A 16,963-nucleotide genomic window follows, 5' to 3' on the forward strand; every position below is an offset into this window, starting at 1 on the left:
AGATGCGATAGTGCATGTTCGCAACATGCGATAGCAGGTACGAAATGAAATCGTGGTCGATGAAACCCGACTATGGAATCTGCTAGGCAACATCAGTGTTTATCAGATACAGGTATATGCCTGGCCTGGTCAATCGTACTAGGAAAGGTTTTTAGGCTTCATATCTAGGCTACATAGCTGTAAACCAGAAGTAGAGCATAATAGCCACTTATATCGTTTCCAGGGTAGCGAACCGTAGTAGACCGTTTCAAAACGAACTAAAAGTTTGGTATAGCCTACTTATCCAGTAGCTTACGAACATATACAGTACGCGGTATTCCCATACCATTTGCGGCATATCAATCAGACTCTAGCCTACGTTATCGTTATTGTAATGCCCTCCCGCTGTTTGCGAGACCGTGTTATTATATCGGCAAAGTTAGACGCAGCTTTTCGCTTAGTCTGATCTACCAGGAGCATCCAAATCCAAAATACAAAGATGTTAAGCCTATAAGGATTGGATATCCATGATATACAAGTGAAATGTTCAATTCAGTTTAACGTAAATGACTTATTACGCTAGTTAAGTCGTTCCTATTTGATATTGATCAGTTCGCAGCTATCTTGAAAGTATGCAATATGCAGTTGATTGGCCATCCATCAGCTCTGTGTCTGAAGGCCATTGGACAATGAGCTGAGCAATTCGTCTTACAGTGTTCCAAGGCTATTGTCGGCAACTGGAAGTTTATCGAAATAGGATAAGGAATTTGTGTCAAATTTTTTTTTAAATGAATATGATTGTAGTAAATGAAGACATCGATACAGCATATACTTTGTGCTGTGTGCCGTGTGACTGTATCTAGGCACTATGAAAATAAATATAGAGAAGAAACTTACTTGTAATGGAACGATTGGTACATTGACAGATAGAAGCAGTTACGTAGTTACCGGATCGAATTGAATTCCAAACGTCGTATGTGTTAGCTGCTGGAATCTTCTCACTAGTCATGTAGCAGCAGACCCGGCCCAGATAACATCTAAGATGAATATATAGATGAGCCGAAAAATTGCAGAAATATATTGATGCCATGATACGCAGGAATCAGCGAATATGGTGACACGTCGTCGAATTTGAGGTACTGCAAAGCAATTACGACATAGGATGGCTCAATTTTGTTCACTTTGACAGAAGTTTTTAGTACAACAATTGTGATATGGGTGATTATGAATCCAGTTCGTATCATCCCAAGTCATCACTATTCAACGGTAACAGAAGGTTTCATTGTGTTTTCGTACAGTTTCGTAGCGTAATCCTTAGTACGGAATGGCTTGGTCAAAAAGAGCACTAATTGAAATCAGTCTATAAATCTCAATCGCACACACAAGAAACGATAGATTGACTCTGAGCTACGAGTGTACACTTGTACAGGTGAGTGTTGTTGTTATACATTTACTGCTGTATGCAGTAGACCATGAACCAACCCCCTAAGCCCTAACGAATCTTTGAAGTCTCAGTCACATGAAAAAGAGAAAATATATCATTCACTATAATCCATACATTTTAGTTCAGCCATATTCCAATGATAAATCCTACTATATCTTGTCCAATCTTTACCAATTGGACTGAAATATCGTACCTTTATCGATTTAATTGAAGTCCAGAGTGCCCAACTGCCCACTGCCCATATCCGCTGGATTCGCAGCACCACTAAATGAAATCACGAGAGCATCTGAAATATCTGCCGAGTATATCTCAAATTGTAAAAGCCTATCCTCCCGCTTTCCCAGATTTGCAATGATTGTATGATGACATGATTTTGAGTACGACAGCGCGCCGGATTATTTCATTACTGGACAATAAATATTGCTCAGCCTCGCGTTAAAATAAGTCAACTTCCAGAAATATGTGAATTAAAAAAAAACGGATAATATGATATACGATATAGCAACGCAACCCTATGATAACTCAAGTTCTCGTATGCGCCACGTAAACTGTACACGTACAGTTCGATTTAGCACAATTAAACTTATAAGTTATTTTTTTAAGGCTAATACCAGAACCAGCACACAGCATCACAGCCCGATGGAGCTTGACGGGGGTTCTCCCAAGACGCCTGTCGACGAACAAAGTTTGAAACAGCGAGACGAGCGATATTTCAAATGGTTCCACGGCAAGATTCCGCGGAATACCGCGGAAAACCTTATGCGCCAAAACGGCGACTTTCTCGTCCGAGAGTCTATCGTAAACAGAGATGAATATGTATTAACTTGCAAGTACGTTCTTTAGGGAAAGAGTAGCATACGTGTAGGTTCGACTAGAACAGTGGTTCCCAACGTTGGCGATATCGCCCCCCAGGGGGCGCTTTGGCGGTCTAGGGGGGCGAAAATAACGAAGGGGGCGATAGGGGGGCGAAAATGAACGAAGGGGGCGAAAACAACGAAGGGGGCGATAGGGGGCGATGGCGCGTTAAAGCAGCTATATTAGAGTCAGGACCGTAACTGCCGTACCCCAAACCCCCAATTGAGGGTGGGGGGCCCGAACTCGGAGAGAGATCAAATGCATTTCGTGAATTAACATAAATCAGAGAGTAATTTTTTAGAAATTCATGCAGCTTTTTCAAAAAATTTTCGCGCTGTGCGCGATCTAATATTTTCATGTATTTTGATTTGAAGGTACAAGTCACCCAACAAAAATAGGCATGATTTATGGAAATGGGATACTTCGACGTCGGCCATTACTGCGCCACGACGTACCAAGACTATGAAGTTAGAGCCCATATAACATGCGACTCCGAGAAGTGTGCCAGAACGATCAGCAGCGAGAAGACCTTTGCCGAAAAGGAATGCTCCTGTGTTGACCGAAAACTTCGATATATATACCACACATGAATGTTTAATTCTCCATAGGCGCTTCAATGACTGGCGTTGAATGTTCCTGCCCTGGCGACCTTAACCCTACAGGGCAAATGCCATCCCGCAAGGAAAAAATTATTTGCCAGTAAAGAAATATCAATTTGAAATCAAGTGCGTCTTTTAGTTTGGTACGTTTTGACGATTTCCATATCTTCTGACATAGCGGATATAGGAGGTCACGAAATAGCATCATGTAACGAAGTCAATATAACAACGATCCCGCCCGAAGATGTTTAATTATTATTTAGGGGTCCTACCTTTTCCAACAAACCACACTCAGTTCCGACGGTAAATCTGATTACGTGAGCAGAAAGAGGATAAAAAATTGATAGCAATATATATATGCGATTTCTCACCATATTGACCGATTCAAACATGAATTATATAAATTTGTTACGTTTAGGCGACATACGGTGAATCACAAAACAGTACATGAAATAGGGTATAGCTGATATGTAGCGACAAAAAGCCCATTGTCCGAGTGGGTCTGTGGTTTGTTTTATCACCCTATGGGTTAAAAGAACAACGTTTTTGTGGGGGGGGGTGACGAAGTGCTGTTGTTCGGTTCCCAATATTTGGGGGATGATCTGTGTGGAGCTTAAAAAGGGGGTGGTGAGTCAAAAAAGGTTGGGAACCACTGGACTAGAACGTTTGTGACTTTAAGTTTTTGTGCATGTGATCATTGATCAGATCATCAATTTTAGCGCGAAATCCGATGCTTATATATAGGAAAACAGTCGATAATTCCGAGTCATAAACTCGACTGAACGCTGAGATTGTATCCCTGCCTTTCATAGTCCTAAGCTGTTTTAACTCTAACGTTGTAAACCATGCAACGAGCTTAACGTGACAGATCGCGCGGTAAAGGCAAATAAAGTGTATATATTGACTACTCATAACATTGTATTGTGTGGTGTCGTTGGTCGCATGGTAGAGCCATATCTCGAACTTATTTTCGGGGTACACGGACACGGACATTAATGCGCTGAGTATTGATCCGTCCCGCACATGCCGCGTAATTTGAAAGATATTTAGCGAGATGACTTCCAATTAGCAACGTTTTGCTCATGATGCAATGATTTATACGACGATTTCGGTTGTCTGAACTTCATAACATAAAATCGCGAGCATAAATATCACATTATTTACCAATGCGCAATGATTTATATACAATGAGTCGATCATAAATATCATAGCGTGTGTCTAGCGTCTCCTCTTGGGAAGAGAAATATTCCGCCTGATAAGTTATAGCTCAATCGCATGAATTGTAAATTGGACGACAATTAAGTAGGACTGATAAAAGCCTTAATTAGGAAACAGCGCTGAATAATAATAACAGCGCTGTTTGCTTGAAGTATAATCCTACACCTACCATCATCTGCTAATCCCTATTTATTTCCTTCAAACAGGTACCACAGCGCTTATTATCATTTCAAAATCACCAAAGTCAAAGTTCCTATTTCGCCAACCACGGCAGCTACTAGATTCTCTTTGGAGGAACACAATTTCGAAACTTTATTGGATATAGTTCTATTTTTCGCCACGGGAAGAGTGCCGGTTACGAAAAAGACCGGAGTTATTTTGAGTCAGCCAGTTGAACGTAACGTACCTCTCCCGGTGTCTGAAGTTCCGTACGCGTCTCTGAGAAAGGGAGACAGATTCAGCTCAGCAGGTAAATATCGAAGTAACCGCTAAAGAAAATGATTTTATTTAATGGGAAAAATGCACAATACGTAATCTACTCCTGCAGATAACTAAACTATTGTTGGAATTCCCCATACTTTGATATAAGGTATTCGGTCGAATTTTTGTCAGAATCACGACTTATAGTCTTATAGAATTCCGTCAATGTTGCGACGCCAATACCTTCCACAGTTTCGATGCCGAAAAAGAAAGTTAAATATTGTGAATAAAAAGTATTAGATGAAGCTAAATAACTCATGCCAAAATCGCCCGTCTTCAATCAATCAATCAATCAGGTTTACTAATATTTTCATCGTTTCAAAACATCACAAGACTGCGATACAATTAAAAGATAGGAAGGTGACGAAACAGTATGGGCCCATTTGAGACCGGACCGAGATCCGAGACCGCAGTGTATATCTATCAGATTTCAACCATCGCAAAAGTGCTGTTTATGTGCCGTCGATATGCTCGTTGTACACTTCGGCATACCCTAGCAATATGCGCGTTATGCAGCATATTTCCTGTTCACTTTGCTTTTATGATAAGCAATAACATTATCCAGCGCAGGAGAAGGTTAGTTCAGCGATTGCAACACTAAAGCTCTTTGTTTAACCGTTATTTCAGCTATAGTTGTCAAAAAGCGGGAAAACTAAAATATTTCTCTTGGCGTTTCACTCGAATGATCTTATCATGTGATGTATTTGCAGTCGATAATAATTGCTGGAATTGTCGTTATATTTAGTTGGAAAATCATTTATTGTCCTATTCTATGAGGAACAGTAGTCGTAGTTTTGACAAACGTGTGTCCGTAATATTCATTAACGGTACTCGATGCATGATTTACCTTTTATCACCTTTATAGTTACCATAAGTAAATTCACAGATCATGGCAGTATCTCGCCAACTACGCAGATGTATAACGCAGCTCCTGCACTTAGCAGCAACGCCAATAACAGCAACAGTAACTTCAACTCTTCGCAAGTACAGGTACCATTCGCATTGTACATTGTGTCTCGAGCGGATGAAAATAAGAAATCCGTTGATCATCGTTATGAGATATTTGAATATATCTTTGAATATTTACTACGTCCAAGGTTTGCATGGTAATCAGTGATACCTTTTGTCCTGTGTTCACATTCGGTACATTAATTTCACAGTAGACCTAAATCTTTTGGGCCATATGCGAAAACAATAGTGGCTTTATGGTTGCAGAATACCACGTACGACGTACCGCCTAAACCAAGCCGGGCGAGCGTAAAGGCCAGGTCTCAACACAACTCAAGTGTCCAAAATACGCAGTCGGATGTTACTCCCGTTCCAACTAATGCTGAAGCAACTCATAAAAGTGATAACGTGGACCCAAACGACAACGTTCGGTAAGTTCACGTATAATTACGATCTGATAAAGTGCTTGGTTTATGTGAAACTACATTTGTTAAAGAAGGCCTATGTATTTTGTTGATTATTATCAATAATATTGTAAAGTCTAGGGGTGGCCAACCTTCCTTTTTAGCATTTTAGTTCTGAACTTATATAATGATATAAACACCATTCCAGTTATGCTTTCTGTTTCTACAAATTACCATGCTATAGAATCATCTGAACTACAGACTGCTATTGCAGTATAATCCCACGAAGGTTAAGCATTGTAGATCTGCTGACGATTAACCGTGACGAGTGTCAGCCGAACATATTCGGGTTCATTCGAATATCAATATACTGTTCAATTGTGTGTTGAAGTTCTGTACCTCCAAGAAGCTCTTCAGATCTGTTATGCTGCGTACCTTCCGAGTATTACATTGGAGATGTCAAATGTCGGAACTCGCTACCGCCCAAATTGTAGCGAATGAATGTTCTGTAATAGAAAGTCGATCCACAATAAAACATGCAGGTCTGATAGCCTTTTGATCGCTCTAATATTTTTCTTCGTGCGTGAAAGTTCTAAATACCTTTTAGTATGCACTGAGGTATGCAGTGCGTAAATGAACTATGTGTCGTAAAAGGTGCTAATGTCGTTCAATGGCATTGTTAGCTCATTATGGCTCACACAGATAAGGAATTTCGAAATTACAAACTGTACGTAATGGAACCACGGAGGTCTTGCGCGTATAGCGAAAATTCATAACAGCTTCTGATGAAACGAAATAAACAGATAAGCGTCCCTGGGTGGGCTCGAACCACCAACCTTTCGGTTAACAGCCGAACGCGCTAACCGATTGCGCCACAGAGACCGCCGGCGGCAGTGTGATGTTCTCGCATCATTCTTACAAGGTGTGTGCTGGAATGTCAATTATTGAAAGTAAACAATCAGCTCTCGTTCGCATTATTCCTATTATCTACGGCTTCACTATCTTGCGAGGCACTCTTGTGGCTTGAACGGTTTCGGCGTACACCATATGAAAACCTTTATATTGAGTTGATCCCAGGGCTTTGGAGCAGCCGTAAATTTAAACTGCTCCAGCTCCGGCTCCGGAGCTCTCTTTTATCATACATTAGCTCCGGCCCCAGCTCCGGAGCCGCATTATAACCACTGCTCCGGCTCCGGCTCTGAAATTATCGAATGGTCCTGTCTATATCAGGGGTGGCCCGCGAGAGGGTTTTGCGTGGTCCGCGAGGTAATGTCCTATTATATTATGGAAAATGAATTGCTCAGGTTGTGAACTTGCAATGCCAACCAAAAATTACAATTCTGGCTGCGACACTTGGGATGTTGATGACTAAAATATCAGTTCCGACGCATTGGCAGATCCAGGGTCCAGTCACATTTCCAGTAAATCGTCGTACATTACAATAAACTAAAATAGTAGCAAAATTTTTCTTCACGCTTCGCGTGTTTAATTGTCACACGATTTCTTGCTTGTTAGCCTACCTCCTACTGAAAATGAAACAACGCCTAATTTGCCCGATTGAGTCTATTTGCAATTACGGAAGAAAGTCTTTTCGCGTTTGAGCTCGCATAAAAATCGTCGACGGTGAAATGTAGGCACAAAATGAGTGTCGCATATTATCGGAGACCTTCGATATCGATGTGCCCAGACGCCGAATAGTCGTGTCCTTGCAAACTGAGCCTATTAGCGGGTGGTATACAATAGACCCGCAATACTCACCTAGTTTATTTATAAACTTAGAAAATTTTACCTGCTTGGCGTGGCTAGTGAACCGCGCACTCGTTCGTCAATTGCACGTGCCCCTTCAGCAGAAAAGGTTGGCCATTCCTGCTCTATATAGATTACTAATCTACTAATAGGTTAGTTATCCATAGTAATCTAGAGTCCGTCAGCCGTCAGTAACATCCGATGTAGCAACAAATACATATAGATGCCGCCGTGCCGGCTCGTGGACTTCATACTGAATACTTGTCAATTGTAGACAACATCATAGTTGCACTAGAACGCAATTTACTCCGTGCCATTGCTGTGCAAGTGTGTATAGCATTAAAATTCACGCCTGGTGTTCAATTATGATAAATCACAGCAGGTGTGGTTGTTGCCTATATAATAGCATCTTATGAAATATGTCGGAGCCGGAGCTACTCCTCAAATAACGGGCTCCAGCTCCGGCTCCGGCTAAATTTTATGTAGAGCTCCGGCTCCAGCTCCGATGAAAATGCTCGGCTCCGGGACTCCCGCTCCGGGCTCCGGCTCCGGCTTCAAAGCCCTGGTTGATCCGACTGGGTATGGCGAACAACTACACATACACAACCGTGGTGTAAGTCTGGGGTATATGTTCTGGGTGTATATTCACACCCGTATATCACGGGTGGTGCAAGGGTGTGAACGCAAACTTTTTCCGTCCAGAGTGTACGCATAGTTACTACGCCTTCGGCTGTTAACCGAACGGGCGGACTGTTTTGTCCTTTTTCGCACCCAAATCCCGCCGTTGCAAATGAACTATCATCTGATAAATGGACTTAAAGGCAGACCTGAGATTGCAGTCTCCAGATGAAGTTTCAAATATGTTGATAACACTTGACTGAGAGATGCATTAGACCCGATCCAATCAATGTAGGACAAATGGCAACCGATACTGAAATCCCCAACCCGCCTTTAAATGGGTTGAAAAAAGATAACCAAGAACGTCCCTGGGTGGGCTCGAACCACCAACCTTTCGGTTAACAGCCGAACGCGCTAACCGATTGCGCCACAGAGACCGCCGGCGGCTGTGGCGATGTTTTCGCATCATTTTTACAAGGTGTGTGCTCGAATGTCAATTCACGAAAGCAAACAGTTAGCTCTTGGCGTATTTACAATATATGGTATGTAACCGGTTCCATTCGGATGATAGTCGTTAAATTAAAGCGGTACGCAACCATAAAATGTCGTGCTAATCCTAATGAAATGAGCCGAAACCTGAGCGCGAAACGAATCTCGAACATTCATGTCTGTGTTAGGAAACATTTCATCCTTGCTGCATATTCACTTTTCATGAAATTCTATAATATTAACTGCGCCTACGTAATACGTGAGGCGTGGGCTGCACTCGACTTACACGGCGGCTTTCAATGTTCTGAGGGACTTCGGACATTCCGGCAGAAGTTACGCGTGTGATCCGTAATTAATTTACAAGCCAATGCGATAAACCGACAATCGTTTAATCAGATGAAATATATTCGAGCAGTTATTTAAGACGTGGACGATGTCCGGACTGACATAACATTCACGATCATATTTCGCAGATTGAGGCCCAGGCCGTTCAGTCCGAAGAAGAAGTTGGATAACGCAGCGACTCGACGAAAGCGTGCTTCATGTTTCAAGGTATATTATATTCAATTTGTTTTCTTATCTCCCAGCGCATGCTAGAATCATTATTACCAAAGGTCAACGACCTTGAAGGCAGAGGCAAATGTTAGCATCAACCGGTAGGCCTGATCGATAGAGAGAAATCGTCCATCACCAAGAAAACCCTGTGAATGAAGCGTGGGAAAGGATACGACACCGCTAAAGGTGTCGTTTTGCGCTAAATAAATTCAGCTTGCATCGCAATCGTCGATATAACCCCGCCGCGGGTACGAATGCACTATACTCTCTTGCAAAGTAACAATTTCTCTCGGATTGACTGGAGAATGGAGATGCGATCTTTAGGGGTGTATGTATAGTTTCTGTTAAAATTAAATCATAAAGTGCGTCTTCTTTTTGAGCGTCACTTATCACAAGTTAAGGTCTATACAGTCGACGGAGTACATCGCAAATGAATTTAGAAAAATGGCATTAAACGAACCTATCACTACAAAGAACCGAACAACATGAACATTAAATTATCACCATAATATGTGAATAATAGTTATTACTGACCGTAATTGTGGATTGCGTTTTTGCAGCCCGCTCAGTATCGTTGTACGTTGCTATCGGAAGAAAACCCACCGCTGGAACCGAAGGCTTTGTCTGAAATGAAGAACATTCTCCTTCGCACCGATTCGTTCAAGCTCGCAAGGCATATGACCGTCGTAGATTGCAAAGTAAGACTTTAGATTCGTTTAGCGGCGTGAATTATGGGTTTTGCGATATGGCAACCATGATTTCGGTTAGGTCTCAATTTATGCGCGATGTCACTTAGTTACTGGCGTATTTTTGGTAATCTTCAATCTTCATTTTTCTTTCAATCAATGATCTAGAGATAGCATGCTCTGTTGGGCAATTCAAAAATAACCTATTTTTACAAATTTTACTGGCAATTTGATGAAATTATTAGGTTGATTGAAAAAAACGATGCACAACCAATTTGGCTCAACCACGAATGTCACTACAAATTGGTGCGAATTTCAAAAATATAGTACAGCCTATTTCACCGGCAGGAGTTAAACCCAGTCATTACGGCAATTTCACTCGTAAACAGTTTGAAAAGTAAGTGTTTTGCCTAAAAAACTTTATTGGAGGGAAACTAATGAGAATTCATATCCACTTGAGTAAGTAATGTAAGTATCGCACGCAAAAGCTACCTGCGTACCTGGCAAGAGTCGATAGAGACGTCTGCTTATTTCCAGGTATGTCATATAATGGACGACGGGATGGAGCATATATTTTTACCTCACGGGTCTCAACTGAGGCAGGATATAATTGAAAGGTAAAAATTGCTTTTTACCTTAAGGCTGGGATATCCCTACGCCATAGTGCGTGTTTCGCGATTTCCGTGATACCAAGGGATGTGCGATTGGCCGAAAAGGCACATGCATAAAATCTGAACACTTTCATCCATTTGGATGTGTCTTTTCAATGCGATTTTAGCATGATATGCAAGTCCATAGTGTTTAGGCTTACCATATTTTGGAAATCCAAAAAGAGGACGCTTTTTCAGAAATATACCACTTGCAAAACCGGAGTGAAATTCTCAAAAATGGGTTAATTTTTCCCACTCAGTGATCGGTTGACTAAAAAGATCTCAAAATAACGTTATTTACTCCTCATCGCTAGGTGGTTGACTAAAAAAAAAAAAAAAAAAAAAAAAAAAGGTCATCTTTTGGCTCAGAGCTAAAATCACCGTTTTTCACCCGTCGGAGCTTCATTTCTGTGCTATTATGTGGCATATCACTCGCAATTTGCTCTAAATATGCTATAAATCCTAAAAAAGAGGACAAAATCTCAAAAAAGAGGACAAAAGGGCGTCCTCCGAGGACACTTTCAAAATAGTCAAAAATGAGGACAAATCCTCTTAAAAGAGGACGTATGGTAAGCCTAATAGTGTTACACCTTAAAGTAAGCACGCTTGTATGTTGTATCTGTATTGATGTTTTTTTTATCAAGGATATAAGACTATAGCAGCAAACTAAGTTTGTGTATTGAATCCATGGCTCTTATAAAAGAATCTTCTGACATTCATGCAATGCAAGAAGCAAGCAAGCAACTCAACAGCGCTATCTCAATGGCTGCCGGCATCATCATGAAATTATCACAGCTGCTAGGTGTCGCTATGCTGTAAACAAGATATCACAAATTGTAGTTCTCGCCCAGAGAATTTGGATTTGACAAGAGAAATCGTAGTCCGACACGCGAAACACCGTACCTCAAAACTGTGATGCCTGATTATGATCGAATGCCTGTTTTGGGAAGTAATAGGACTGTGCTCAAATTTGAAGGATTACGTGCAACTCATCTCGGAGAAATTACTTTTTGAAATGTCAAAATTCATTTTTTCAAAAGTTTGCTGTGAAGTTCTAACTCGGACATGGTATATCTAGGCAAAACTGAAATTAGAAAAATATAGATCTGGATGTTGTCTTTTCAAAAATCCATGAGTGAGTAATTTACGACAAAGATTTGGTACAAATTTTTGGTTTCTGATGAAGCAATATAACGAGATTTTACAATGGAGAAAAACGCGACGGAACATTTTCGCAGCAAAAGAAAATACTAAGGGTATGAACGGTAAATTGAAATTTTGCCATTTTCACTGATTTTCCGGTGAGATAAGGCTATGATGTACAAACAGAAGGTACCGTGTTAATATTTCCAACGTAAAAATAATTTGATAATTGTGATACTTTTTCCAAATTTTACAGTTGCTAGTCCCATAAATCAAAATTTTCATTGACCATTGATCGACAGATATTCGATATTCAATTGTCGTACAGATTCCAATGCACCGCCTTCTGGGTGGTAATTTGTATCATCAAGTGCAGCAGCGGCAAAGATGAGCGGACCGAGATGCTAAACAAACTCATACAGGTAAATCCAAATGCTGTTAGCGTGCATCCTTAATTGCCGACTTACAGCATACCCGCCTGTATTTCAGGTTGCGAATGAACTTGTTCACAGCATGGGGAATGTATTAGGATTCTCAGCGGTAATGCATGGTCTGATCTCACCTCAGGTAATATAATATATGCGCCGTCGTCTGTTTATGTATTTCCATCATTTCAAAACATATCATACTCCCATAAAATGCGATAAGGAGTCAAAACGACTGGGTGAAGAGAAGCAATTTACCCACAATTTAGTTGAGCTGTCATTTACTAATACAATTTTCACTTTGTGACTACCATCGTGTGTTTGAATGCTCCATTATGTATCTATGTGTATTATGGTAGTTCAAAAAGAACTTCTTTTTTTCAGATTTTTGCGGCTACTAGCTAAAATTCTTAGGTTGGATAAAAAAACAACGTTTCACTCCAAATTTGATTGTTCTATAATACGAACATGATGTAGTACTAAGCTACGTGTGTTAGTGGAAATGAGATATATGTGAAGTTGTGATCAACCCACGACATTGTCACGAAGTGCAATGAACTTGTCATGGTCGAAATTTTTTTATGATTGAGAACGGCATTATATATTCTTCGTGGTAAGATAAAAGGCACGTACTTGAACTGGCTAGTGTTTCACGAAATTATAATTTTTAATTTTACTTCGCAGATCCATTCCATGGAAACGTTATGGACGAACTTGGAATTGAAATACACGAACAATGCAGTTACTTTCCGAAAGAAACTCCGACCGCTATTGATGCAGTTAGACCAAGGGAAAACTCAAATACGTAAGAATGTTCGAGATTTTGTTGCGAATTGGGGCCTGTTGCTCATATTTCCGGGCTACGGTCAGGAAACGTGCTGTATTATAGCTAGATCAGCCAAAATTCCGCATTTTACACATTCTAATAGGCCTAAAAGAGAGTATAATTTCACGCCGTATGTCCTACCCCCTGCTTTGGTTGCTCGTATCCTCAAGTCATACAAGTTACGTGTTTCCATCATGTTAGCGCAACAGTGGCGCGTGGAAACAATATCTGACAGCACTGACCGTGGTTCGCGTCTCGCGAGTGATCTATAGATTCCATCGTTTTAAATGCAGCTGAATGTTTTTTTGTAATTTCTCGGGCGTGTCTTTCTCGGTAATGTCCATTCTCGGCAATAGCATTCTTGGCCGTGTCCATCTGGATAATAGCATTCTCGGTAATATACATTTTCGGTAATGTTATTCTCGGTGGTGACCATTCTCGGTAATAGCATTCTCAGTAATACGCATTCTCGGTAATGTCATTCTCGGTAAGGTCCATTCTCGGTAATAGCATTCACAACAATAATGTCATTCTCGGTAATATACATTCTCGGTAATGTTGTTCTCGGTGGCGTCCATTCTCGGTAATAGCATTCGAAGTAATACGCATTCTCGATTTCTCGGTAATGTCATTATTGGTAATAGCATGCTCGGTAATATGCATTCTCGGTATTGTTATTCTCGGTGGTGTCCGTTGTCGGTAATAGCATTCTCAGTAATACGCATTCTCGGTAAGGTCCATTCTCAGTAATAGCATTCTCAACAACAATGTCATTCTCGGAAATATACATTCTCGGTAGTGTTATTCTCGGTGGTGTCCATTCTCGGTAATAGCAATCTCAGGAATACGCTTTCTCGGTAATGTCCATTCTCGGCAATAGTATTCTCGGTGGACGATGGTGTCCTTACTCGGTAATAGCATTCTCGGTAATATGCATTCTCGGTAATGTCGTTCTCGGTAATGCCTTTCTCGGTAATGTCCATTTTCGGCAATAGCATTCTCGGTCGTGTCTATATGGCTAATAGCATTCTCGGCATCGACAGGACACCCCTGAAAGCTTATCGCATTTAAAGCAACCACCGTAAATCTTAATAATTTCGCGTAGACGACACTCGATTAATTTTCAGTTTGTCGTTAACTCTGGCTTCTCTTCATCATTCGAACAAAACTTTCGCCTTTTACTAAAGTTTTCCGTGGAGAGGAGCGCTCAATGAGTCTTTGAAATTTTTCTCGCCCAGGTGCGCCTGGGCTTATATTTGACGCCTCATATCTGATGGAAGGGAACATATTAGACGTACAACACGGTTTAAATCCAGCACAACATGTTAATCCAAATGGTGTTGTTTATCATATGATGGATTCATGCCATATTCCAGGAATGGCAAGCACATGCATTCCGCACATAATGCCCTTGGTGCGGTTACTGGAGCATCAACTAGCGGACGCCACGAAAGAGGAAACGGCAGTTGCCACGACCGGGAGGGTGTCGCCGGCCGGTTCACCCACCGGCAGCATACGCTCGGAGAGTTCAAATGACACAAAGGTACAGGTTGAACAAGCAGCCCGTTTTTTCTCTATTTCTATCAGATACGGTCTAAGTTAGTGGTTCTCAACCCTTGGGGGGCGTGAAAGCATCTGAAGGGGGCGCGAAGAAGTGGTCAACTGAAAAAAAATTCGCTCTCTGCACGATTACCTCCAATTCACTCGTGTTTCTCTATATATAGACCGAATTTAATATTTTTCAATTCTCTCATCAACATCATAACCTTCCATGCCATCGAACAATCTGTTGGGGTTGCTAGCATTCCGGTTGGATTTAGTGATATCACGATAAGGGGCGCGCGAAAATTTTCACTATCATAAAAAAGGTTGAGAACCATTGGTCTAAGTATTCAACAAAGGTATTGTCCCATTAAGAATAAATCTTTTCTCAGAACACAATTTTACACCGCTACAATCATTAGGGAATGGGATTTTGCGACAGCGGATCAAATGTCCTATCCCCCGGCCAACGTGTGGGTCATACTCATTAGCTTCATTAACCAAGACAAGCCATTCTTTTATCAGAGAGAACCAGATTTAATGAAATTACAATGCGTGTTGCAAGCTCGCGTGGAGTAATATCGCTCCGAGACAAGCTACATATCTGCGCATTGCAATGATGCTGATATGTCAAATAGATAATGCCTGTGATCATCCGAGCAGAGCGCAGGAACTGATTACCAAGTTCAAAACATTGATATGAATACTCATGTAACTGCTAGAGTCATTCATGTAACTCACAGAGTCTGCCATTTTAAAAAATCTGGTAGTTTACGGATTGGATAAGCAAAATTTAAGTTTAAGCGTCGAATATCATTCGTTTTTATATTCAGATTGGAATTATTAGTTATCATTTATACGAATTTCCTTCATATGCGAGGGGCATACCTGTTTTCTTTAAAAATATGGCGACCGGGGTGGGTGAGTCTGTTTTTATGATGTAGGCTATGCAACCCAGGGAAGTAGTGAAAAACGTAACCGCTTGAGCAAGTACGTAAAACCTACTTGAGTACTCCGAAAAAGTAGACGTATTTTGTTACTGACCACTTGAGGATACTCCGAAAAAGTATATCCATTTCGTTTCTAACCACCTCTGATTTTGAAGCACCGTTAGGTAATTGTCAGCATTATTTCCTGGGATGCTGATACAGCAGCTGTACCAACGCTGTCGGCTCTTACTAACTTACTACTTACGGTATTTTTATTTAGTTCCATTGGTGGGAAAACGTTCCAGACGAGAGTTTCGATTCTCTCCTTCACCACTTGCACTACGGCAGGCAGGCGGTAGAATCTGCTGCGGAATTCACCAAAACCGCCAACGCCAGGTTATCCGGTGAGTGTGCGAATAATTGTCAAGCCGTGTTTCCGCCCTCCGTAAATTTAGCCCTTGCCTTTAGGACTGGGCAAAATCGGGTAGCTAAGTGAATTGAGTATTCCAATATAACTCGTTATATCGCCATAACAGTATGGATGATTTGGAATGGTAAAATATATACCTTTAAAGACCATGAAAAAATACTCCCAGTTAGACACCATATCAAAGATAATAATATGATATTTTTCGACCCTATGTCATTTTGCTGTGTGAGAATGCTCCGGTTTGATCACAACGTCATAGATTTGTCGTTTCCGCTAATGTAGCCTGCTTCGTGCTACATGGTTCGGGTGTTCCAGTGTGCAGGCTGAGGTTTTACGCCTTATGCCCTCGCCGCTGCGTTTATCTGGGGTTGGCAATGAAATCGTATTTACTAACCACTATTGGGAGATAGCCAGCGGAGCTACCTGGTTTGCTTTAGCAAATATGTAACCTCTGACATACGTTTGAGGATGTAGCGACGAAAATCAAGTGTCTATGTTAAACTATTATTGTTGTTTAATCGAATTGAAGTAATTGTGGAACAATGTTAGAAAATACGTTACCTATATTGCTAATTTTATATATATACTCTCCTACTTTTACAGATTTCGAAGAAATAGTAGTCGTCCGCGAGATGTTCACGACGGATTTCCAGATGAGGCTACTCTTCGGTTTTCGCAGTTCCGAGTCGCCCAGACGAGAACGATTCGATAAATTCGACCGCATATTAACTGCCATATTGCGCTTAATCGCAGACTAAGTCGGCGAATTAGAAGCCACTCGCAGGGTGGCGTTTACGAGTCATAGTGATAGTACCAACCGGATGCATCGCAACATTCTTGTCTTAGTTTTGACAAGTGGCGTTCTATGACCGCTGCGTTGCAGCAATATGACACGTCTGATCCACGTAAAGTTTCGGAATAAAATTTATTTTGACGAATAATAATAAATGAGTGTCTATAATTGCAATATACTTTTCGACAAACAGCGTTTTGGATG

At 41.1% G+C, this 16,963-nt stretch overlaps 1 protein-coding gene and 3 non-coding genes across 5 annotated transcripts; 2 read left to right on the forward strand and 2 right to left on the reverse strand.

Annotated features, from left to right (window-relative positions):
* The first annotated feature begins 50 nt into the window (after window positions 1–50).
* LOC145459140 (SH2 domain-containing protein 3C-like) lies at window positions 51–16,952 on the forward strand. 2 transcript variants are annotated; one of them, XM_080337767.1, is made up of 14 exons: window positions 51–1,398; window positions 2,025–2,253; window positions 4,302–4,564; window positions 5,462–5,565; window positions 5,791–5,954; window positions 9,254–9,332; window positions 9,896–10,033; window positions 10,559–10,638; window positions 12,143–12,236; window positions 12,304–12,381; window positions 12,924–13,044; window positions 14,442–14,608; window positions 15,817–15,940; window positions 16,570–16,952. In XM_080337767.1, exons 2-14 carry the CDS (start codon window positions 2,063–2,065, stop codon window positions 16,722–16,724), a joined length of 1,758 nt encoding a protein of 585 aa, XP_080193893.1. In that variant the 5' UTR covers window positions 51–1,398; window positions 2,025–2,062; the 3' UTR covers window positions 16,725–16,952. The 2 variants fall into 2 exon arrangements, with proteins under 2 accessions (XP_080193893.1, XP_080193891.1); XM_080337765.1 differs by having other exon boundaries at window positions 53–1,408; window positions 2,027–2,253.
* On the reverse strand, window positions 6,736–6,809 carry Trnan-guu (transfer RNA asparagine (anticodon GUU)). The gene has a single exon. It is a non-coding gene; the product is annotated as a tRNA-Asn (tRNA).
* Trnan-guu (transfer RNA asparagine (anticodon GUU)) lies at window positions 8,655–8,728 on the reverse strand. The gene has a single exon. It is a non-coding gene; the product is annotated as a tRNA-Asn (tRNA).
* Window positions 14,201–14,315, forward strand: LOC145459526 (U5 spliceosomal RNA). Its single transcript, XR_013921447.1, has one exon. It is a non-coding gene; the product is annotated as a U5 spliceosomal RNA (small nuclear RNA).
* Window positions 16,953–16,963: the final 11 nt, after the last annotated feature.

This window comes from Botryllus schlosseri, chromosome 16 (genome assembly GCF_051294905.1).
Source record: "Botryllus schlosseri isolate E-star chromosome 16, Bs_hap1, whole genome shotgun sequence".
In the NCBI taxonomy this organism is placed as follows: domain Eukaryota; kingdom Metazoa; phylum Chordata; class Ascidiacea; order Stolidobranchia; family Styelidae; genus Botryllus; species Botryllus schlosseri.

Bases quoted from the DNA above. Each gene is read 5' to 3' on its own strand.
- LOC145459140 (XM_080337767.1), top strand. From the start codon at position 2,063: ATGGAGCTTGACGGGGGTTCTCCCAAGACGCCTGTCGACGAACAAAGT. The intron at 9,333-9,895 runs GTATATTATATT...GCGTTTTTGCAG, and splicing joins AGCGTGCTTCATGTTTCAAG to CCCGCTCAGTATCGTTGTAC. The intron at 14,609-15,816 runs GTACAGGTTGAA...ATTTTTATTTAG, and splicing joins AGAGTTCAAATGACACAAAG to TTCCATTGGTGGGAAAACGT.